This window comes from Bombina bombina, chromosome 4 (assembly GCF_027579735.1).
Source record: "Bombina bombina isolate aBomBom1 chromosome 4, aBomBom1.pri, whole genome shotgun sequence".
Lineage (NCBI taxonomy): Eukaryota > Metazoa > Chordata > Amphibia > Anura > Bombinatoridae > Bombina > Bombina bombina.
Genome location: NC_069502.1, coordinates 191231471 through 191257950, shown reverse-complemented (window position 1 = coordinate 191257950; position 26480 = coordinate 191231471). Strand labels below are relative to the sequence as shown.

The 26480-nt window shown below is 38.2% G+C and overlaps 1 protein-coding gene across 1 annotated transcript in view; it reads right to left on the bottom strand.

Moving 5' to 3' along the window:
* MYT1L (myelin transcription factor 1 like) overlaps positions 1 to 26480 on the bottom strand; it is a 396825-nt gene that overhangs the window by 21718 nt on the left and 348627 nt on the right. Inside the window, exons 15-17 of the mRNA XM_053708950.1 lie at positions 25302 to 25385; positions 13619 to 13840; positions 6223 to 6314 (exon numbers count right to left, since the gene is read on the bottom strand). Coding sequence (XP_053564925.1) covers positions 6223 to 6314; positions 13619 to 13840; positions 25302 to 25385 — 398 coding nt within the window. The remainder of the gene's footprint in view (positions 1 to 6222; positions 6315 to 13618; positions 13841 to 25301; positions 25386 to 26480) is intronic.

The window sequence follows — 26480 nt, the reverse complement described above, 5'->3', positions numbered from 1 at the left end:
TCCCAATATAAAAGCAGTGTTTTTAAGTGCATGGTCTCCCTAACTGGAAGAAAAAGCACTTACTTGCTCTGTCTGGCATGTAGACAGTTACAAGGTATGAGAGGACACAGTTCCTCACAGAGACCTTTGAGAAAGAAAGAACAGAGTAGCCAACTCTGGCTTTCTAAACTAGGGCAGCAATTGTTAGGAAAACTCAGTAAATACCTCTTTAACTGCTTTAAAGCCACCACTATCCGACTTCAAGGAATGACGTGGAATACGGCTATACCCCAAAACTTGCTTGTAGATGAAATGAAAAAATTTCTTCAGACACCTAAACTTCACCTCCTTCCTGCACCGAACGCAAAGAGAATGATTGGGGGTTGTGGGTAAGGGAGTGATACTTAGCAGTTTAACTGTGGTGCTCTTTGCCTCCTCCTGCTGGCCAGGAGTGATATTCCCAACAGTAATTACTCAAGCCGTAGACTCACTATACCTTAGGAAAAACACTTGGTGTTTTTTTTTTTTTTTAAGTTTAATAAAGACATTATATATCACAACGGCTGGGGGCGGAGCCAGCAACCAAAGTAGCAAGACGTGTCTAGATAAAGCTCCTGATCGTATATATCTATAACAGCCATTAACTGTAGAAATGATAACCAGCTTTCTTCAATTTATGTCTCAGAGAAAGTAGCCTTAGTAACTGAACTCTGGAAGGGTCGGAGGAGTGGATATTTGACAGCAATCTCACTTTCTTACTTTGGGACAGCTGCGTGTCATCACGCTATAAAGCTCGGAGGGTCATTCAACAGCTCAATGTGCAAGAGATATTTATGTGGCTGTGTCTTCTATAGTGAGTTCCCATGCTGGCAGACAAAGCAACAACGCTTAGCGTACACTACTAACACTACTAAAAATATAGCTACGGGGACACCCGGGCGGCGGCCATCTTGCAGGTCGCACTGAGCTTCAGCTCCTTAAGCTTTCTCCTTTGTTATCCTATTTAACGTTAAATTTTTTGCAATACCCTGCTTAAAATAGTGGAGAGGCTTGTCTGAAGAGGACAGCATTCAAGATATAGGGTTTTGGATAGTGACTGTTCCTCACAGCCCTCAGTACTGGACTTTTCATTTTGAGGCCTTCCCCTATAATAGAAGCCTCAGCCTGTCCTCACAACTAGCTGTGCCTTGAGTATGCAGTTCTAAATTTGAAGAGCACTTCAGTTCCTGAGTCACCTACACCGGTCAATTTACTCTGGAGTCTTTTCCTACTATTTAGTGTGCTAAATTCATGCATTGGCCTGAGCCTTGATACCATATATTTGTACCGACCTTTACATGCCAATGACGCACTGAACATGGAGGATACCTACCTGATCCTACAACTGCAATTGCTGTTACAGGAACAAGCACAGAGGCTGGAGGAAAGATTTGCTGCAACCTTGGTTCCTGGTATAAAAGGCGACTCGACTGACAAATATGACCCCCCAACAACATGGAAAGTGAGAGCATATATTTGCAGGTATAGGTAAAGGCTGATACTATGTACCTTACTATTAGGGAATAGGGAAGGTCTATAAACTCAAGTATATTATATAAGAGGAATATTTGTTAATAGCACTCTATGGAGCAGACAACATTTGAGAATATAACTATGCGTCTCCTAGCAAGTGCAGACCCACTAATATGTGTCTTGTAGGCGTAGGTGAGACCTCTATGGTGTAGTACTAAATAAGGAAACCACAGCAATCAGATGAACCACAAACTGCGCCCTCCCCCTCTCCACCTCAAAGATCTGATCCCTTTGGTACGGAAGATCCCCATCATCATACTACATCAGAGGGTGATGCCCTGCTGGTACAGAATATATTTACCCTGATGGTGAGGTCAGAATCCAGCTTCAGCTCTGGAGAGCAACTAGCAGAGGTGGAAGAAACAGCAGATTCCTTGGATCGAGGTAACCACAGAGATATATCTGCCAGTGTCTCAGATAGAGAGGGCAAGGCCTTGGAGTCTGAGTCGAGCTCTGCAGTGAACATCACCTCGTTAGTGATACTGGATACTGGCTTAAAGGTCACTGCACACTTATCAGAGAAGGGAGTAAGGGTCGACCACTTGGAACGAGGAGACCATTAGAAGAAAACTAACCTTGTAATGGTCACTGGGGGTACAGCTCTAGAGCTGAGCATGAACTTGGCGGAGAGTGGTGGTATGCAGGCTTGTTCAAATGAGTCTTTGCTCCCCCAAGAAATGCAGAAGCAGAAACCACCAGTTATGCCTTGGTTAATGACTTTGAGACACTTACATCAGAGACTTACCTCTCATAATTGTCATCTTTTTGTTGTTCTAATAATTTAATTTTCTATCCTTTTAGCAGTTTAACCGTTTTTTTTATTTAATTTTCAGCTATTCTTACTTTTGCCTACATGATATCAAACCTGACAGAGGAGGCTCGCAGAGCACTGGTCTCTACTGTGTACATCAACCTCCACAACATGTGGTAAATCTCTGTCGCCTGTAGACCTTATCTAATCAAACTGCTGTGTTATTTATTAACCTGTTATGTTTATTCATAGAGAACCAGCCATCTCTCTAGCTAGTAATTACCTATGTCATATAGCTGATACTTATGTTTGGTTACCTATGTTCATGAGTCAAGAGTACTACCACATGTACTTACTGTATGATATCTTACCATTTATGTAGCTGTTAATTATGTGTGTTATTTAGTTGATTTTTATTTTTGGCTACCTAAGTTTATGAGCCAAAAGCAGTACTATTCTTGCCCCTTGTATAATGAGACATTCACATTTACTACTCTATGTGACAAAAACTAAAATTTGAAAGCTTTGCCTTCTTCTGTTTGTCAGTGACACCGCAGCACTGTTTTACTAAGAAAATACCCATAGGCAAAGTAGACATGCTCAAATCTACTATAGAGCTTCCAAAATCATGATAACATCACCTTCCTTGACACCAATATTTGTTCTTCAACATCACTAGACAGAAGGTGCCGCTCTTAGAGGGAGGGGGTAGATATAATGCACACTGTCTAACATAGTACCCTAAACAACTAACAACCTTAATACTTGTACTAGGTATTAAGTAGTAGGGACTACTCTCACAATTATTTAATACAGGGGATATTGCTTGATTTTACACACATGACTTACCTAGAGGTCAATATCTAGAATCATATACTCCCTCTACTCAATCGGTGGTCCCTCATAGCCCCAATCTACAACATCCCAAACTAAGATCTTAAAGTCTAGTTTTGCCCTTATTTGGAACTAAAGCAACAGTCCCTGTCCTACAGACAGCGGCCGAGTATGTGGGATAGGACAAGTTAATTCCTAAAAAGGCTTAATACCTATAGGCATATGGGTAACTAATATATTTATTATATAATCACACCTTGGGGTTAATCATCATCATTTCAAAGATAGGTCTGCAGCTATACTAGGCCCATAAAATAACATCCTTGGCATGTGTCACTTGTTTTATCTGGATCCTATAACCCTCTGGAAATGATATACTCGGTAATGAGTCTTAGAAGTATTCCCAGGCTCAAAAGCAACGCCTCTGTTGCCAACTTGGTTTCTGCCAACTAAGCATGACGACATTCCGGCTGCCCTATGTGAGCATTATGGTAGTGCAAACCTTGTTCTTTCATAGCTAAACCGTTATCTTTTCATGTAATATCTTTGGTCTCCCCTAAGTACTAATATTTTATAAGACTAGTAGTTTTAATAAAGGAAGTAAGAAGAGCGCAAAACGACTTAAAAGGTTTATTCAATACATATAAATAATAATACATAAAAACTTTCCTGAGTGTAAGTTTTTATGTATTATTATTATATGTATTGAATAAACCTTTTAAGTCGTTTTGCGCTCTTCTTACTTTCTTTGCTCCAGTGTCTTCAGAACTTTTGGTGATTAGTGGAATAATCACCTAATGAGAGCAGCATCGACCTCCTTTGCTTCCTAAAGCCATCTTTTGGACACCTGTTAATCACGGACTTTGAACCCCTGTGTTATATCATCCACGCTTTGGGATCAGATTATAGGTACATTTGGACTTTAGGTAATGGTCATATTGTTTGAGGTGTACATGCATTGTGTTATATATTTTTAACCTTATGCTTCATTAGTCAATACTTCTGACGTTTTATTTATTATTTCATTTATCACATTATTAGTTTAATTATTGTTGGGAGAAATCTGATAGTGAATTAGCGCTGCTATATTCTGTTTGTGTGTCATAGTAGTTTTAGTAATCTTTTTAAAGTCAATGAGCATAATACCCAAGTGGTCTCTCTTACAAGTGATCCCATAGTAACTGCTCTCAGTTTCAGGTGCTACTTATTTTTGCCTCATTAGTAGTCACAATAATAGTTGCATAATAATAAATTATCTTAAAATTCACTTAATTAGCTCTTCTCCTTTATATTAATATTATATCTTCCCTGGATGCATGAGAAGCCCAATGTAATTTCAGAGGCGCTAATAGTTCATCAACTCTCCTCAGATACACTTACCCCTCTAACATTGTCTCATGCCCTCCTCTCACTACAACTCTCTACCAGTCTAAAAGGTTCCGCCCCCCCCAGCTAAAAGCGGCTTTTGTCCACTGATTACTACTTCCCCCCTCTCATACATATAGGTGCGCTCGTAACTTAATTAATACTTTACCTCTTACTCACTATGTAGGACTGACTACCTTAACCATCTATATAATTCATTTCCCACTAGTGGGTTCCTCAAATCTGTGCACCTGCACCATATTGCAATTTACTATCTTAAGCAATATACTGTTTACAGACAATGAGGTCTAATGTATCACATCCAGAAATGGAAATATATTAAGTCTAAGTCTGCATTTAGCATATAACATATATCTAATTTTAACAAGAATGGTTGTTCTCACTGTATAGATCTTTTAGGAGGTTTTCATACCCCTTCCAAATATATTTTCTTGTTGTAATTACTAAGACTATACAATTGAGTTTCTGTGATTGAGTTTTTTTGTAACCAAGCTTATATCTAACTTCCTCAATAAAAAAATGTGTTTATAAATATATCACAACGGCTAAATCTGTGTCTGTATTGCATGTTTAAACATTAAAACCATAATTAATAACTGGTGTTATGTTTACTCCTGGAGTATATAATGAGTTTGGAAATTATAGAAAAATGCTTAAATAATGCATTACATTTTAACTAAACCCTTTAGATTTTAGTCGACTAAACTCTACTGGAGATTTAGTCGACTAAAACTAGAATAAAACTAAAACAATTCAGTTTACTACAATATGACTAAAACTAAAATGGCATTTTAGTCAAAAGACTAAATCGAAATTTGCCGTCAAAATTAACACTGGTGGGCAGCATTGTACAAGCATTTCACCAGAAATACTTGTGCAATGTTAAATGCTGACAGCGTATGCTCTCCGCATTTATTCATTTCGGGCTACAGCGAATTATGTCTGCTTGCCACTTGATAATTCGGCCCCTTTGTGTTTAATTCTTATAAAACTCACTCAGTAGTTACAGAGAACTGCTGTTTTCAAGCAGGGAACAGCTGACAATTCAACTGGCAGTGGTAGTTGGATGACCCAATGTGTTAAACTCGGGAGATACAGATCTAAAAGACCCCTGTGACAGCCTAATGAGCATTCATAAATCAATTGTTTGCATAATTCAGTTCTGCAAAAATAAATAATTGATTTTAAATTATTATTTTTTTTCTTAATGAGAAATGTGAATAAAGCTACTTAAATTTGCAAAAAAAACTTGGCACCAATTTTTGATAATATTGACCTCAGTCCATTGCGGAACAACAGTAGATTCAGATGAAGCATGCAAAAAAAAAATCACTTTACTTATATAATCACATTTGTTGTGTTCTCTTTGTATTCTTTGTTGAAGAGATAACCATATAGGTATCTTGTACATGCCGGAAGCACTAACTACATAGTAGGAAAAAAGTGCTGTTGCAAATGTATCACATGCTTACAAAACTGCTGCCATACATTGCTGTAGACACGTGCACACTCCTGACCATAACCTTTTGCTTTTTAACAAAGGATGCACAGAGAATGAAGAACATAATAATTATAATGATAATAATAAAAAATAAATTAAAAAGATATTTAAAGTGACATGCTCTGAATCATATAAGAAAAAAATGGGTTTCATATCCCTTTAATTTTGCACAGAGAATTGAAGTGTACATTTTACATACCATTAGTTGCTCGCTGCTTTATTGTGAGCATTTCTTCTCCTGATAATCTGGCTTTCTTCATAGCAGAAGTAGCTCTTGGACATCCAGATAAACTGTTGGCATTAAAAATAAAATATACAAATTATGCAAAAAGGTTAGGAAATGTGTTTTTATGTTTTCTTTTCTTTTTTCTTTTTTCGTTTTCTTTTTTTCTTTCTTTTATTTTTATATTAATTGTAGGTTACCTTGGAAAAAATGATACATCTTCTTTATTTCTGTAATAAAAGATGTGACATTTAATGTTTTGATTTTTGCCTGTATTCCATGTGTTTTTTTTTAACAAATCATTCATTGTTTGACCAGGTTTATGAATGTACCCGAATGGGGAGCTAACTCATTAAGCTGAAAAGTATGTAGTTGCCTAGTGGCACATTATTTACAACAAATAAAGATTTATATTGTAAGCCTGAGAGCATCTCTAACTGTAGCTCAATTTGTAAAAAAAAGTGCACCTACAACTGATTGTGCTCAAGGGCAGGGTGCTCCTCTATGTTTACTTATGCTTGTTAAAGGGACAGTCTAGTCAAACATAAACTTTCATGATTCAGATAGGGTATGTCATTTTAAACAACTTTCCAGTTTACTTTTATTATCAATTTTGCTTGGTTCTCTTGGTATTCTTAGTTTAAAGCTAAACCTAGGTAGGCTCATATGCTAATTTCTTAGCCCTTGAAGGCCGCCTCTTATCTAAATGTAGTTTGACATATTTCCACAACTAGAGGGCGTTAGTTCATGTGTGTCATATAGATAACATTGTGCTCACTCCCTTGAAATTACCTAGGAGTCATAACTGATTGGCTAAAATGCAAGTCTGTTAAAATAACTGAAATAAGAGGGCAGTTTCGGTTTGCAGAGGCTTAGATACAAGGTAAACACATAGGTAAAAAGTATATTAATATAACAGTATTGGTTATGCAAAACTGGGCAATGGGTAATAAAGGGATTATCTATCTTTTTAAACAATACAAATTCTGATGTAGACTGTCCCTTTAATGTAAGTGTAGTAATGTACATTGTATAAATTACACGTCTCATTGTAAGTTTTTAACTGTATTGTACCCTTATGATTGTAATGTACCTGTACCTTTGTATAGCGCTGTCAGGTGACACAGGTCTTTAATGCCACTAGCCCAATAATGTATTTACTATATTAATGATTGCCATGTTCTGCTGAAGGGAAAGCACAACAAAATAAGTGTTTTAACTTGCAAGGGCATATAATGCTACCCTGAAAGTCTATGTGTTTGTGTTTAACCCCACACTTCTGATCCCAAGCAAACAAACCCGGTAAGCCAATAAACAGCAGTAGTCAAACAACCCCCCCAAATTGCTGTCCATGATTTTTTGGAACAAGCAGTTGTCTGTGGTTCCTGAGTGGGACAGGGGTTAAACACATAAACTTGCAGGGTCAGTAGTGCTAAAATTAAATACTCTTTTGATATAAAACATATACGTTTTGCACTACTATGTCCCTTTAAAAATAAACTGCACTAGTAGATACTTTAGGCAAATTATTAATTTTATCATTCCTCAAGAAGCTGTATAACTAGTAGTGAAAAGGATTGCGTGTGACCCCTGGAGTACCTATGCCTACGTGCATCAGAGATAAAATTCTGGGTCTACCCACTAATTGAGAATAAAATGTAGCAGAGTTTGGGAAACCTCTCAAAAATAAAGCTGTCTAAAGGTAATCACAAAAATGCATAAATGAATAAATACATTGATAGATAAATTTAATATATAATTAATAAAATAAGTGCATAATCACAATGAAAGATGAATAAGATACCGGTGTCAGTACAAAAATATATAAATTAATAAATAAATGAATGACAAAAGAATTTGCGCAAAATTGTCTCTTTAAAATGTTCTGTGAGTTTGTTTAAAAAACATGGAAAATGCAAATGCCGATACAAACAATATGTAGTTTAAGTTCAACTGGACCTGGGAGTGTGATACCTCTGAAGAGTTCCCAAAAAACAAGTTCCTGGCCATCTGAGTGCAATCCGAACTTCATTGGATCACAGAGTATCCTTGTGTGGGCTACTCGTTTTCAATTGAACCAGGCAGTGAAAAAGTTCTGAACTGATAAAGATCTTGATAAAGACCAGGAGTACGACGAAACGTATAGATTACTTCACTTAGCTGTTTGGGATATTGTGAGCTGAACGGGTGTACCGGTCACTTTGTGAATAATAAGTGTTCCGGAATATACAGAAATCCGTTGTGGCACTCACAATACTCTTGAAACTTTGTCCAATATTTATCACGAGTTGCAACTGTGTTTATCCATCAACACTTCAATTTCACATAGATTAAAAAGTTTAAATGGAACACTTTATTTCTCTACTAGTGTTCGGACTAGGAGTCACCTAATTGGAGCATCCAGGTCACGTGACCTAAGGAAATCTCAAGCGTACACAGACACTCGCTTGGCAAAAGTTTGGAGTTTTTTCGCTGCCTGGTTCAGTTGAAAACAAGTAGCCCACACAAGGATACTCTGATTCAAGGAAATTCTGATTGCCCTTAGATGGCCAGGAACTTGTTTTTTGTGAACTCTTCAAAGGTATCATGCTCCCAAGTCCAGTTGATCTTAAAGTACATATTTAGTACAATTTTCACCCTGACCTACAAAGCTCTCACCAACGCCGCTCCTCACTACCTATCCTTTCTAATAAACAAGTATACTCCAGCCCGCCCACTAAGATCCAACAATTTCCTGCTCCTTGCATCTTCAACTATCACCTCTTCCCATGTTAGACTGCAGGACTTCTGTCATGCAGCACCTACCCTCTGGAACTCTCTCCCTCGTGCTGTCAGGCTTTGCCCTAATCTTTCTTTCTTTAAATGCTATCTGAAGACTTTTCTGTTCAGAGAAGCCTACCACCCAACTCAGTAATAAATTAATTCCACTTATCTAATATTTCCCTCATCTAACTCTGCATTAACATCTTTCTCACTCTTGCAGTCCTCACTTCCTGTTTCTCAACCTCCTACCCTTCTAGATTGTACATTTTCCTCCTTTATGTGTTTGTCAAATTTTGTCTTGTCTCTTACAAGTTTTATATCGTTGTTTTATTTTGATGAATTGTACCCATGGACAGCACTGTAAAATATGTTGGCGCTTTATAAATAAAGTATAATAATAATAATAAAATATTGTTTGTATCTGCATTTGCATTTTCCATGATTTTTAATCAAACTCACAGCACTTTTTAAAGAGACAATTTTGTGTAAAGTCTTTTTTCATTCATTTATAATTTTTTGTACTGATACCGGTATCTTATCTTATTCATCTTTCATTGTGATTATGCACTTATTTTATTAATTATATATTAAGTTTATGTATCAATTTATGTATTCATTTACAAATTTTTGTGACTAACTTTCACACAGCTCTATTTTTGAGCGGTTTCCCAAACTCTGCTACATTTTGTCCTTTCTATAACACGTTGCAGAGATTAGTGAGATTACTATTGGGTACAGCTTATGTCTGGGGGGTTTTCAAGGAGAACTCTCCCACTATTATTGTTTTTGTTTCCAGTAATTAAGAATTCAAAATTATCAGAGTAAGAAATGCTCGCTGATTGCAACCAAATGAAGACATTCAACACAATCTGCATATATGTTACACTATTTTTATATAGAAGCATTTTTGCAATATACTTCCATAAGCAAAAACGTTTCTAGTAAAACTGTATTACTGTTTTTCAGTGACATACACACATATGCTGTGAGGGCCCGTGCACCAGTATTCAAGATCAGTTTGCTGGTGGTGAAGTTTATTATGTCTAGGAAGACTTAAAGGGACTGTAAAGTCAAATTAAACTTTAATGATTCAAATAGGGCATGCATATTTGCTTTGTTCCCTTACTATTGTTTGTTGAAGAGTAAAGCTAGGTATTCTGATAGGAACTCAGGAGCATGCACGTCTATGTAGCATTCTATAGCAGCAGTGTTTTGCAACAATGAATAACATTGCTATAAATATTGTTGCTCACTAACTGCTGCTAGATAGCTTAAAACAAGTGCACGCTCCTGAGCTCACCTAGGGTTACTCTTCAAGAAATAATGCTAAGAGAAATAAGCAAAATTGATCATATAAGTACATTGGAAAGTTGTTTAAAACTTCATGATCTATCCAATACATTTAAGTTTGATTTGGATTTTACTGTCCCTTTAATTTGTGTCATAAAAGCCACTGCTGATTATCTGAAAAGGTGTTGTTTTTAAATACTGGTGCACAGTGCCTTAACAGCATATGTGCATATGGTGCTAAAAAACCCAGTAATAACTTATTAGAAGCATTTGTGCTAATGGAGTATAATGCAAAAATACTTCTACTTCAAATTAAAATTGAAATGCATCTGTGCACATTTCAGTTTTGACCTTTCTATCTTTTTAAGAGCAATTTAAGGAATGAAATAAAATACTCTAAACAGGCTGCAGATATGTGCATAATGTCTTGTGCATGCTTCAGGATTTAAAGAAACATAAAACAGTTTGAGGCTGTAGAAATTGTTTATTATGTGTAACAAAAATAAATAAATAAATTGCAATACGCTTATTGTGCCCAGTTAATAAAATAACAGTATCAACTTTGTCTATTCCAGCAAAGATTCTGAATTGGCGCCTCCAAATAAGGAAGTTAGCAATTGAAAAACAATATTAAAGGGACATTCCAGCCAATATTAGAAACCACGTGGATTCATTTTGCTTTGGCATAGAAACATTTTTGTAATATACATGAATTAGCAAAAATGCTTTTAATAAAGCTATAGCTTATTGAAGAGTTTATTTAAGTATGCTCCACGGAACCAGCAATTTAAACACAGCACTTGCTCAGAGAGCCCGGAAATGACTCAATTTGTTAATAGATGACATGATACAAGCCCCTCTGCTGCTCTGAGTTGCTGCAGTATTTAAAATGCTAGTGCACTGAGAATATCTAGATATGATTCACATGCATATGCAGGCAAAAATGCTAACCCTAAAACAGTGATACGTTTTACTAGAATCATTTTGCCAATGTATGTATATTGTAAATATGTTTCCATTCACATATTTAATCTATCTATATGCATTTTAATTTTGACTGCAATTTTTCTTTAATGTGTTTATATAATTTTCACAGTTGGTTTCAATTCATTTATTACAAGACTACAAATTTATGTTTAAATTACATTGTACTTTATTTCACTTTTAGTATCTAAAAAGAATGCATTTTACATATGTTGTATAAACCTATACAATGCAAACGTAACATCAGTAAATAACACCTTGTGCCAAATGTACCACATTTGACACTAATTTTCCCAGTTACTGACTGTATCACTGCTTATGGTGCAGGTGGGTGGTGTGGGAGGAAATACAATTAAAAAATGTAATTAAAAAAACTCACACAGGATAGCTACCAGTACCTAAGATGACAATTACAAGTGGCAGGTTCAAAGAGCTGCTGGGAGGGATCAAGAAGGTGGGCGGGTGAGGGATCCCTACACTACAGAAAAATAATAAATATATACAAAATAAAAATGGCCCTAAACTGAGTCCTAGCAAACTGTCTGCCAGTGCCTAAGATGTTGGTAACCAGTGGGGGGTGGGAAGACTGATGTTTGGGAGGGATCAGGGAGGTGCTATGTTTCAGGTGGAAGGGTAATCTCTGCACTACAATAAATATTATCCTTAACAGCCAAATAATTAACCCCTTCACTGCCCAGAATTTAAGACATGTGCTGTGCAGCTGGAATTACTGGTCTTTTAATTAATAAAAACCAATGGCAAAGCCATGCGTGACTGCTATTTCTGAATAAAGAGGATGCTAGATAAGGATTTACAACATTTTGTCTTATGACTGCAGTGGTTCTAAATAATTTTAGTAGTTCTAAATAATTTGGTGGCCACATTGTGGCATGAAATATACCACAATGGATCATTTTAGAACACAGCTGCAGATAAATGATTAAAAAATAATAAAAAATATATACATGTTTCTCTGAACATTTTTTTAAACAGTTAGAAAGCTACAGTTTTTTTTGGAATATGATAACTATTCTTTATATATATAATTTCTTAAATCTGTGAATAAATAGCTAGTTGAAACCACTGAAAACTCTTTTTAAGCTAAAACAATATATATATATATATATATATATATATATATATATATATAGTTCTCATAGGTAAATCAGAAAAACAAAAGCTCTATTTCTGTTTTAATAGAGCGACAGCAAAAATGATGAAAATTCTCTGGTACTTTGGGCAAGTTTTTCTCTTAAATTCCTATTAACAAAGGGGTTAATATCAGAAGAACACAAATTCCCTAATTGAATTTGAATTTCCTTTATAAATGTGATATTATTTTTTGGCAATGGTATTGCTTAGCTGGCAGACAGCGGTAGTAAATAAATCACCTCTAATTGTGTCAAAATCTTCTCTTTCCCTCTCAAAGGTAACCTTAATAAGATTGTGGTGCATTGTACAGTCTAAAACTTAATTAGTGGTCATTAACAATTAGAGGTAATAAAAATTATTGACATTAGTTGAGGTATTCCATGTCAATGTCACTGGGACATATAGATTATATCAAAATGTGAGTGATATTGTTTGTCCACTTCAAAGTCAATTACAGACTTGAGAGTTTGCAAATGAGAGTCCTAGGTGATAAATTATTGTAATTTGCCGCTGATTTTATCCAAGTTATATTAGTGAGGAAAATGACAGGTAGGCTCAGGAGCATGCATGTGTATTGAGAACTATATGGCAGCTGTGTTTGCAGCAACATTATACATTTAGTGCCTAATGGGCCATAATAATGGAAAAAATGACATGTAAATTTGTTGATTAAGGTTTAACTCTAGCAGCGCACAAACTCTATGTATTTAACACCCTGCAATATAGCTTAAGACATAATTAAAGTGCTACCCGGGATCGGCAAAGCACTGCTGGTCCAGAGCGGAAATTGATTCTGACCTAATCAGCAGTTGTAGTCCCATGACCCAGCTGTGCAACTACAGCTGCTGATTGGATGACAAGTTTCTGCTTGGAACCAGCAGTGCTCTATGGCTCTCAAGCTGTACTTTAACTGTGTTTAACTACTTTGCAGGGGTTAACACATAGAGTTGGGTCATCATTAGTGTTAAAATTGCAATATGACCTTTTAAGACATTTGCAGACTCCTCAGTATTATTTTAAAGAAAAGTTCCTATCAAGGTGACCAAGAGGAAGTCATTTTTTATAATTAATGAATTATGAACAGAAATTATTACAGAAATATGTAATGTAAGTGTGACATTTATCCTTGTACATTTTTCCCTCCCAGCCCGTGATTGAACAGTAAGAATAAATAATGACTTACCTCCGATGTGTAAGAAAGCTACCGCTGATGTGTCCGGATCCATCACATCCAGGTGTGGGACATGACATGCCTTCTGTTTTTCCTGATTTCCAGGAGAACTGGGACCCGTTTAAGTAGCCATCTTTTTGCCTTTTTGCAGCAAGTGGGCATCCTGAAGCACTTCGATGTGATGCGTACTTCCCTGTCACATGGCCTTGTCCATCACACCCTGGCACTGGGCACCTGGTTATCACAAACAAAAGCTTGTTGGGTATTTCTTGAATTACTGTACCAGATTTTTTTTTAATTTTAGAGTTAAAACAATTGTTAATACTATCAGAATGAATTCTATAATACAAATACCCCACACATCCTCCAATACAATTTACTTTAAAGGGACACTGAACCCAAATTTTTTCTTTCGTGATTCATATAGAGCATGACATTTTAATCAACTTTCTAATTTACTCCTATTATCAAATTTTCTTCATTCTTTTGGTATCTTTATTTGAAATGCAAGAATGTAAGTTTAGATGCTGGCCCATTTTTGGTGAACAACCTGGGTTGTTCTTGTTGATTGGTGGATAAATTCATCCTTCAATAAAAAAAGTGCTGTCCAGAGTCCTAAACAAAAAAGAAAGCTTAGATGCCTTCTTTTTCAAATAAAGATAGCAAGAGAAAGAAGAAAAATTGCTAATAGGAGTAAATTAGAAAGTTGCTTAAAATTGCATGCTCTATCTGAATCACGAAAGAAAACATTTGTGTTCAGTGTCCCTTTAAAGGACCATTAAATAATATATTTCATTATTAAAAGTGAAAACCTATGGCAGTATATATTGCTTATTTATTTTATTTCCTTTTGCTGTAAAATACATCTAAAAATGTTAATTGTTCCATTTTCTCTCAGGCAGGCTTGTGTTAATACTTTTAGCTAATTTTCATCTTCTCTGTAGTCTTTTTTTTTTTTTTTTTTTTTTTTTTAAAGGTGGATTCTCAGTTTTGTATCAACAATCATTATAAGAAAAGCAGTTTTCATACTAGGTAGTGTAGGTGTGAATAAATTGTGTATACAGTATATAAATATATATTTATATTTAGCAATAAGATGGTGATTAGAAAGGAATATATGACGGTTTGTTTAAATACCTATTTAAATAAATTATCAGTGAATCAGTGCTAAACCACCTTAAATAAAATATAAGAAGGTTGACTACCCTAGTTTCTTTCTTTAGATGCACATGTGCAGACAGAGTTCCTAATATATATGAGCATGAGTTTGTGATTGGTTAGCAAAGGTCCTTTTGTTATTGGGGACAGGAAAATCGGTGAAAAGAAAAAAGGTATATCATGCATGATAATATGCAATATGTGTTTAATGTCCATTTGAAAAAAGTAATAGGTTAAAGAATATCAATGCAAATACAACAAACATTATAGTTACATACAATGTGACATATATAGAAGTATAATGTAATCTTTTAATTTGTTGTTTATCAGAAAATATCTCACAATGTATTTTTTTTTTCCCGCTTGATAACTGTTTGTGGTTTTATGAGCTTAAAATATTTTTTTGCTTTCATTCTCTTCCGGAAAATAAAATGTTCTATGTAGTATAATTATTACAATATCTTCTTTTTTATTTAAAAACAAAAACCTCAACAAAATAATAAAAGTTTATCTATCTATCTATCTATCTATCTATCTATTTATTTAAATAAATGAGAAGAGCCTTTAAACTTTGGTCCATATCCATGCTTATTATACAAATCAAGAGTCTTTTAAGCTTGATTATATTTGATACTTGTTTCCATTAAAAAAATATACAGCTCTGGACTTCCGGTGGGCGGCTCTAGAAGATGGCTGCGAGCTTCTGTTGCTCTGAAGAACTCTTCTTCTAATCTATACTATATTGCCATCATTCTATGCCATCTGCATCTCCCTTGACAGGGAAGCTGTCCGGGAACCTCAAGCAGATAGAAATATTTCAATCTTTTCTTCCACGGAAGTCATTTGACTAAAATAGAACCCACAAGTTACTTTGTACATATTAATTGCATGCCCGCTACTTCAGGGAAATGGATTCATAGTACAATGTGGCTGTGCAGATACTTGCAGTTTTCCAGCCTTCATTGGATCGCTTACTTATGAGCTATGAGAGGCTACATGAAGCGGTACAAGCCGCTGTGAAGTCTAACCTTACAAACAGTGAGCCGGTATATATGCAAACTTACTCTCCAGATCGAAATCCTTATAACTTACCCCGCACTCATCTACATGGATTTATCACAACGGACGACTCACCCATTCCTACCTCGGATCTAGTCAACCATTCATCAATATACCAAGAGAAAGAGGATCTGTCCCCTCTGTACTCATCTTCCATGATGGCAAGTGACCCTGAAGGAACTGCTGGGTATTTCACTCCGCTGGAGAACTCTACTCTTACCCGATATGTAGGAAAACTTGCCACTGGGACACTGCCTATGTCTATCCCACCACGGACATTTTCCTCTAAACTTGATACGCAGCTGGCCTCTATGATTATGGACTGCCCCACTGGCACCCTGATACACATAACTCCTAACTCCTAACTCGAGGATAATTTCTCCCAACATATTAATTGAGAGGGTCGAATATACAGACAGGATATACCTGTCTGCATTTGGCATCCGTGAACACAGCGCAGCTGAGCAATCCCAACTACAGCAGCTAAGATGGCCACCAGATCCATACTACGAACCACTCGCTTTATCCAAGGAGGGAGTGGGCTAACGCCTGTAGATCCTATTCTAGCTGGTTTCTATGACTTTTGAGTTAGAATGTTACTACAAATTTGATCGGCTAATCTGGACTTTGAATAATAGCCACAACTTGATTTATTTCAATGATGCACACTGTCAGATAAATTTTAATAAGGTTTCTTACAGTACTCATCTTATTCCATGACAATAATTGATTGGGAGCCAGCCTACAAGCCCACCGCAGTATACTGTTACTGTTTCATGTCTTCCGTTACTGTTTTGGCTCTGTACTTGGTCTACTTCATACAGGAACCCCCAAACTCCCTCCCTAAAATTCAATTCTTAATAACCAATGCATAGGCGGACAGCAAATGTTTATGCTCCTATATTCCTAAGTCTCTAGAATAACCTACTTGTCATGGGAATGTAATAATGGAAGTGTCTGTTATCTTGCATTTTAACTTTGATTGTTCACCTCTCTTTCTGTACTGATATTAAATATGTGTCACACCGCGCCGCTCTAGCCGTTGCTAGGGGCGCTGCGTTTCCTTCCTGCTCGTTGCCAGGGGCAGTGTCGGACCTGGCATCTCCTTCCTGCTCGTTGCCAGGGGCAGTGTTGGCTCAGGATGTGTGTGCGGCACTGATGTCATCACTGCACGCTCCTGGTGCTGCTGGGAGCTCTCTGGCGTGAATCCTGTGCCTATTTAAACCCTGCACTAACGATCTGTCACTGCCCAAGTATAGGTGTTACTCTGTGTGCTCCTGGGTGTGACAGATTGTTCTATACCATTGTTGCTGATCCTGCCTGTTACTGACTAATCTACCTGCCTTAACCCTTTAACTGCTGGACTGATCTTTTGTTGCTGAACCTGCCTGTTGCTGACTACTCTACCTGTTTGTCCCCTGAATTGCTGGAATGATTTACTGCTGCTGAACTCTGCCTGTCTGACTACTCTGCCTGTTTAACCCCTAAATTTCTGTACTGATATATTGTTGCCAAACCCTGCCTGCCTTGACCATTCTAGTGGTGTGCCCTTGGACTGCTTTACTGTTGCCGAACCCTGCCTGCCTTGACCATTCTAGTGATGTGTCCTTGGACTGCTCTGCCATTGCTGCTGGGGACCGTCCTGCCTGTGGTGAGTGCCGCTCTCCTCATCTTCCTAGCTTTCTCTGCTCTGGGATATTCCCTATCATTCTGGCTCGACGCCGGGATAACAAGACTACTGGCTGAGTTCGGTCTGATAGAGGAGTATCCCACGAGCATTACATTATACTTGGGCCATGCAGCCAGATGAGGTGACACGAGCTGTTTATCTTCAGAGACAGATGTTGGGAACCCATACCATACAGTTGCAGAATATGGATTCCAAGCTAGAAGCTATTACCTCTCAGCTCTCCTTACTAGTTGCAGCGAGGGATGCTGCTCCTGTTGCTACACCACCAGTCCCTACTCCCAGTACTGTGACTTCTTCCTCTGCTTCTGGAAGCATACCCCGGATACCCTTGCCTGACAAGTATGAAAGTACCACTGATTGCAGGGGCTTTCTAAACCAATGCAGGTTGCACTTCTGCAACAATCCTCACACCTTTTGGTCTCATCAGTCAAGGGTGACCGTTATCATTTCTTTGCTAAAGGACAAGGCCCTAGCCTGGGTCTCTCCTCTTTTGGAACAGAACGCTACACTCCTGCATGATGCTGATGAATTCATATCTGCTTTGTCTTCTGTGTTTGGGACTTCTGGCCGTACCTCTGCTGCAAAATATTGTCTCCTGGATCTCGGCCAGGGTAATAAAACTGTGGCACAATTTGCCGTCGAGTTCCTCACCTTGGCACTTGAAACCACCTGGGATGGCAGTGCTCTCAAGGCAGCCTTTATGAGGGGATTCCATGAACGCATCAAAGATTAACTCACTTATAGTGATATACCTTCTTCTTTGGATGACTTTATAGCGCTTTGTATCAATCTGGACTCTCCCTTTCAGGAAAGGCAAGCCGAGAGAGACAGAACAAGGAGGGTCCTTCCCTCCCGTCCTCCTATTTGCCCAGTTTCAGCAGCATCCACTACCCCTTCAGCAGCTCCAGTTACCTTGGTAGAGGAACCCATGGATCTCTCCTCTTTCAAACTCTCAGAGTCTGAAAGGCAGAAAAGAAGGAGGCTGAGGCTATGTTTGTATTGTGGATCTAACACCCACCAACTAAAGGACTGTGATGTTTGGCCGGGAAAAGCCAATGCTTAGAGGATAACACTGGGGTACCTCTAAGCATGGTCTCAACTAAATCCCCTCACTCTTCTTGGATCCTGGTACCTGTTACCCTTACCGTCCTTCAGAATACAGTCCACACTCAAGCCTTCATTGATTCAGGGGCAGCTGGAAACTTCCTGGATCACCGTTTCATGATTCAAGCTGGTTTGCCTCTTCTACAGAAAAGACATTGTCTCACAATAACTACCCTGGATGGCACCCCCCTTGGTTTGGGCCTGATTTATTTCGAGTCAGCACCCCTGACCCTGACTGTGGGGGAGTCCTCCACACTGAACAGCTGCAGTTTGAGGTTATTCATTCCCCAGCACAGCCTGTCATCCTTGGTCTTCCTTGGCTTCGGGTACACAATCCACGGTTCGATTGGACTGAGGGACAACTGGCCTCTTAGGGCACCTCCTGTTTCCACTCCTGCCTTGCTAAAGTCATTCCTCTGACCCGTATTCCCATAGCCACTATACAGACTCCTCCAAACTTTCCCTCATTATATGCGGACTTCACTGATGTGTTTGAGAAAAAAGCAGCCGACATGCTGCCACCCCACCGTCCTTACGACTGCAAGATCATCCTCTTTCCCGGAGCCCCACTTCCTAAAGGGAGGACTTATCCACTCTCCAAGGCTGAAACCAAATCCATGGAGGAGTACATACAAGAGAACCTAGCTAAAAGTTTCATTTGTCCTTCCTCCTCTCCTGCTGGGGCCGGCTTCTTTTTTGTCAATAAGAAGGATGATGGGCTCAGACCCTGCATTGACTACAGGGCCTTGAACAACATAACCATCAAGAATCGCTATCCCATACCATTGATCACCAAACTGTACTCGCTCCAGGATGCGCGCTTTTTCACGAAACTGGACTTACATGGGGCATATAATCTGATTCGCATCTCCCCAGGCCACGAATGAAAGACCGCCTTTAACACAAGATCTGGGCATTACGAATACCTTGTAATGCCCTTTGGGCTGTGTAACGCCCCTGCAGTCTTCCAGGCATTTGTCAATGATGTCTTCCATGATCTCCTCAACCGCACTGTCATTGTTTATCTGGATGATATCCTTGTTTTCTCTCCCACTTTAGAGGAGCTTCATAGGCACGTGAGGCAGGTGCTTCTTTGCCTCAGGGATAATTCCTTGGTAGCCAAGCTAGAAAAGTGCGAGTTCAATCAATTGCAAATCCAATTCCTTGGTTATGTCATCTCGAAGGAGAGTTTTGCTATGGATCTTGCTAAACTCACCACGGTACTAGAGTGGCCTTAACCTACCTCTTTAAAGGAAATGCAGAGGTTTTTGGGTTTCTCCAATTATTACCGCAGGTTTATAAAGAACTTTTCTCAAATAGTAGCTCCTCTCACTGAATTAACAAAACAAAACAAGGACTGTAAACATTGTCCTCCTGAGGCCGTCAATGTCTTCTCTTGCCTGAAAAAGGCTTTCTGTTCAGCTCCTGTGCTCCGCCATCCTGATCCTGACCTACAGTTTACTTTAGAGGTTGATGCCTCCGAGATAGGGGCTGGAGCAGTTCTCACCCAAAGGGACCCTTTGACTTCCAAGTCACACCCTGTAGCCTTTTACTCTAAACGCTTTACCCCTGCTGAGAGGAACTATGATGTTGGTAATCGTGAACTCCTAGCCATTAAGATGGCCTTAACTGAATGGCGTCATTGGTTAGAGGGCACCGCCAATCCTATTCAGATTCTCACTGACCATAAGAATCTGACTTACCTAGAGACTGCTCACCGACTCAATCCTCGACAGGCCAGGTGGGCCTTGTTCTTTTCCAGTTTTAACTTTGTGGTCTCTTATCTTCCTGGGACCAAGAACAAGAAGGCGGACGCCCTTTCCCGTCAGTTCCCTCATTCAAGTAATTCCTCAGAAGCTCCTACTGAACATATCATACCCCTCTCCTGTGTGGTTGCTCAACTCAATACTACCCTTCTGCAGAGACTGCAACGTGCTCAGTCTAGTAAACCTACTGGAGCCCCATGTCATCCAATATCCTCTTTGTACCCTGGAATCTACGTATCCCTGTGTTAGCCTGGGCTCATGATAGCAAACATCCCGGTTCGACTAGGACTTTCAAGAGTCTTTTCCAACATGTTTGGTGGCCTACTATGAAGTCTGTTGCGCAGGATTATGTCAAAGCCTGCACAACTGGCTTGCTCCAACCATTGTTCATTCCCAAACAACCATGGACACATATAACAATGGACTTCATTGTGGATCTTCCTTCTTCTGACCACCATACAGTCATCTGGGTTGTGGTAGACCGCTTTTCCAGACTGGCTCACTTTGTACCACTAACCAAACTACCTACTGCTCAAGAATTATCGTCCCTTTTTCTCTTGCATTTGGTAAGACTTCATGGCATTCCTATGAACATTGTTTCCGACAGAGTTTCACAGTTTATCTCTGCCTTTTGGAGGGCCTTTTGTAAATCGATTGGGACCATGGTTTCCTTGTCTTCTAGCTACCATCCACAGACCAATGGACTAACTGAGAGAGCAAACCAGGATCTTGAAGCCTACCTTAGAGCCTTTTGTCAATGCTAGTCATACCAACTGGTCTGAGTTGCTACCCCTCACTGAGCTGGTAAGAAACACTCATTGGCACTCTTCCCTTAAATGTTCTCCATTTCAAGCCACAGCAGGATATCAACCTTGTGTGTTCCCTCTCTTAACTCAGTCCACTTGGGTCCCTGCCGCAGACCGACACGTCACTGGACTCACCACTCATTGGCAACGTATTCGCTCTCAGCTACTTTCAGCTGTCATTATAGGACTTCTGTACGTGCCATTCCAGTGGGTGAACGTGTTTGGATATCTACTCGACACATGCGTCTACGTCAACCCTGTTACAAATAGGGACCCAGATTTATCAGCCCTTACAAGGTCCTGAAAAGACTGTCTCCTGTTGCCTACAAAGTGGCCTTGCCAAAAACCCTACGCATACATCCAGTCTTCCACATCTCACTGCTTAAACCATACATCAAGAATATATATACCCGGCTTCCGAGCTCCTCCTCCTCCACTCCTGGTCCGTGGGGACCCCGAATTTGAGGTAGCTAAGATCCTGGACTCCAGATACAGGTGCAGACAATTGCAATACCTGGTACATTGGAAGGGCTACTCCCTGGCAGATTGTTCCTGGGTCCCTGCCCGTGATGTGCATGCCCCATCTCTGGTCTCCAAATTCCATGCTGCTCATCCTTTGAGGCCGACTCTGGTTCCCAGAGGGAACCCTTGTGGAGGGAGCTATGTCATGCCGCGTCGCTCTAGCTGTTGCTAGGGGCGCGGCGTCTCCTTCCTGCTCGTTGCCAGGGGAAGTGTCAGACCTGGCGTCTCCTTCCTGCTCGTTGCCAGGGGCAGTGTCGGCTCAGGATGCTTGCGGCGCTGACGTCATTGCTGCATGCTCCTGATGCTGCTGGGAGCTCTCTGGCGCGAATCCTGCACCTATTTAAACCCTGCACTAACGATCTGTCACTGCTCAAGTATAGGTGTTACTCTATGTGCTCCTGGGTGTTACAGATCATTCTATACCATTGTTGCTGATCCTGTCTGTTACTGACTACTCTACCTGTCTTAACCCTTTAACTGCTGGACTGATCTTTTGTTGCTGAACCTGCCTGTTGCTGACTACTCTGCCTGTTTAACCAACCCCTAAATTGCTGTACTGATGTATTGTTGCCAAACCCTGCCTGCCTTGACCATTCTAGGGGTGTGCCCTTGGACTGCTTTACTGTTGCCGAACCCTGCCTGCCTTGACCATTCTAGTGGTGTGTCCTTGGACTGCTCTGCCGTTGCCGCTGGGGACCGTCCTGCCTGTGGTGAGTGCCGCTCTCCTCATCTTCCTAGCTTTCTTTGCTCTGGGATATTCCCTATCATTTTGGCTCGACGCCAGGATAACAAGACTACTGGCCGAGTTCGGTCTGATAGAGGAGTATCCCACAAGCATTACAATATGTACCCTGATCTCATATACTATTGCTCTCATGATTGGGGGATGGGTCCCTTCCCCCTATGGAGAATTAATGTATTAACAGCTTCTAGCTTGAATTCCCTTGTTCTGGTCACTCATGAAACTTAGATTGCAATCTGTTTGCTGCAGGAATGTATCTAATGGTGACATTCACAGGGTCACAACTATTATAAGGGGTAATCATAAACTATACACAGACCTCCCCCCACCCTGGGATAGATACTGTACACTTATTTTATGATGTCCTAGAACCTGAACTGATAAGATTAATTTTCAGACAGGGTTAACTGTTACATCAATGGTGTTTGTTATGATTAGAATCATGCTGCTTGCTATTGTGCTGACATTGCTGTGGTCTGTATGAAACGCTAATCAGCTGAACGGGGTGCATCCCTATCAAAGGGACAGTCTACCATAGAATTGTTATTGTTTTAAAAGATAGATAATCCCTTTATTACCCATTCCCCAGTTTTGCATAACCAACACAGTTATATTAATATACTTTATACCTCTGTGATTACCTTGTATCTAGGAACCTTCTTCCAGCCCCCTGATCACATGACTGTGACTGTGTATTATCTATTATCTTAAATTTAGCATTGTTTTGTGCTAAATCTTAAATAACCCCCTGTGCCTGAACACAGTGTTATCTATATGGCCCACGTGTACTTTCTGTCTCTTTGTGTTGAAAAGAGATTTAAAAAGCATGTGATAAGAGGCAGCCCTCAAAGGCTTAGAAATTAGCATATGAGCCTACCTATGTTTAGTTTAAACTAAGAATACCAAGAAAAAAGCAAATTTGATGATAAGTCAATTGGAAAGTTGATTAAAATTAAAAGTCCTATCTGAATAATAAAAGTTTAATTTATACTAGACTGTCCCTTTAAGTGCCATTCTGATTCTTACTAGCTTAGCATAGTGCTCATACATCAATGTATAGTAGTACAATATATGCCCTAAAGCTCACAGTCCTACATATCTAGTTTATGGATAGGATTGATTACTACATGTTTGTTTGTTTTTGTTTTTGTGTTTGTATTTTGGTAAAGTTAATATAAAACCCCCAGTATTTTGGTACTAACATATATTTCTTAGAACACTCTTGAATCCATTGAAAATGTCCCAATTTTAACTGTGTTCTATACTTATACGGCTGATATCTTAATTCAATGTATTGTCATCTCTACCCTTCCACTCACCCTGCAAGGTGGGCTGATGATTTAACTTGCTTTGCTGTACCCTTTATTGGTTATAAATAAAACAAATTAAAAAAATATACAGCTCTACTAGAGATTTAGTTTAGTATATGTAAGAATGCTCATAGACCTTGACAAAAATATCTGCTAATTTCACAAAACAAAAACTAATAAAAACAATTGCTGAAAATGATTGCAGAGATTATATTTGAAACATTGCACTGTATTCTTCATTTTTAGTTTGCAGAAGCCTAAATTATGTTAAGAATGGCTGGAATCTGGGAGTGCAAAGTAAACAAGATCAGCTGTGATTAAAAGTTGTTCTTAAAGTGAAATTAGGAATTTATGTATAGTGCAAAGTAAATGGACAAATACAAGTCCTGAAATGAAATCTATTTTACCAATGACAACAAATAATGTATAAACCAGAAGGACAAATATGAGTTCAGAAAATATTAGTAGCTATGATCTCAAAGATTGTGACACTGGAGATCACAGCTTGACTTCTGTTTTGAAGTCTGTAAAAGCATAATTTAAAGCAGCTGGAAATATTTCTAAGTGATATAGAAACACGCAGAGTAACTATAATGTTGCCTCACCATAATGGGTCTGAAAAATATACAAAATTATCCTCAGGTTATAACAATTAATGTGTGACTGACTCACAACAACTAAAACTTAGAACATTCTGTAGTCGGTTGTGGGTCAAAGCAAGAACAGAATGTATGGAAGATAGACAGTACCATCAATAAGCTGATGCCCAAAATATTGGAATTTTAATTCATCAACAGTTGGGAAATTATGTTCTTTGCCTGTGCCTTTCTACATATCAACTATTTATATAAACAACCATCTATCTATCTATCTATCTATCTATCTATCTATCTATCTATCTATCTATCTATCTCTCTCTCTCTCTCTCTATATATATATATATATATATATATTATCTCTAAGAATATCTACTTAAATCTATCTATCTTATATATATCTATCTATCAATCATCTATCTATCTATCTATCTATCTATCTATCTATCTATCTATCTATCTATCTATCTATCTATCTATCTATCTATCTATCTATTTATCTATATCTGTCTATCATCTATCTATCTATCTATCTATCTATCTATCTATCTATCTATCTATCTATCTATCTATCTATCTATCTATCTATCTATCTATCTATCATCTATCTATCTATCTCTGTCTATCATCTATCTATCTATCTATCTATCTATCTATCTATCTATCTATCTATCTATCTATCTATCTATCTATCTATCTATCTATCTATATATCTCTATCTATCTCTCTATCTATCTATCTATCTATCTATCTATCTATCTATCATCTATCTATCATCTATCTATCTATCTATCTATCTATCTATCTCAGTCTATCATCTATCAATAAATCAATCTATCTATCTATCTATCTATCTATCTATCTATCTATCTATCTATCTATCTCTATCTATCTATTTATCATCTGTCTGTCTATCTATCTAGAAAAATATTGTATACTTACCTAATTGGTTCTTGATCTTCTTTATCTTCTTTACTTTGTGCTATCTTGATACCACTTTTCTTTGCTCTCGGACATCCTGAAAGGCTAGTGAAACAAGCAAAAATACATTTAATTTGCTGAAATATATTTTAAAATAAATAAAACACAATAAATAGTCTAAAGACTTGAAAGACAAATGTCAATAACTGTGATAGCAAAGTGTTCCCCCTTAGGCCAGTTTTGTGAGTGGCCCAGCAGTGAAACAGTTAATAATGAAGCCACACTTTGCAGTCTGCATTGTGTAGTGTTTGTTAATTGTTTTAATTAACTGTTTCACTGCTGGGCCGCTCACAAAACTGGCCTAAGGGGGAATACTTTGCTGTATCTTAAGCAGAAACTTCAAAGATACAATTCTCTGATATTGTCCTACTTGATACCAATGTATTGTTTTAGTTTTAAGTGACTGTGAACAGTTTAGAGCAGTTGTAAGTCATTTGAAACAAAACAAATACTTTACCGACAGCCAGAATACAATTCGCTGGCAGGTCTGTAAAGGTGAAATCATTTTTGGCCAAGTCTGCTTTATATATATATATATATATATATATATATATATATATATATATATATATATATATATACTGTATATATGTATTTATTATATATATATATATTTATTTTCTTTGCACAATTTTGGCACGACTTGTATCACTTATCTTTAACCAACATCTGATTTTTTTTGCGACCAACTTTGTAATTTAAATGTTGGGGAGTTGAAATTTTGCGAATAGACCTTTATGCATCAGAGATTGCTTGTCTTTTAATAACACTCTTGGTATCTTTTAAACACTAAGGGCCAGATTACAAGTGGAGGGCTTATCTATTGCGCGCCCGCAAACGGGCAAATTTACCCACTTGGGGGCACTCAATAAACAACCAGCATTACAAGTGGCTGGTTATTGCTACAGCAAGCTCACAGTAGTAATTATTGCTTATAAATTTAACCAAATGCCCCAAAAATACAGTGTATTTTATTAAAAATATATGTTTATAAGCATATAAATACATATTTACCATTAGCTGCCATCGCTGTGCGACTTACCCCCTTCGCTGCGCTAGTTCTCATCCCATTGGAGCCTATGGAAACATGCTCTTGTGAGCGCAATGTTTCCCAGCAATTACAGCTTACTTGTAATACCA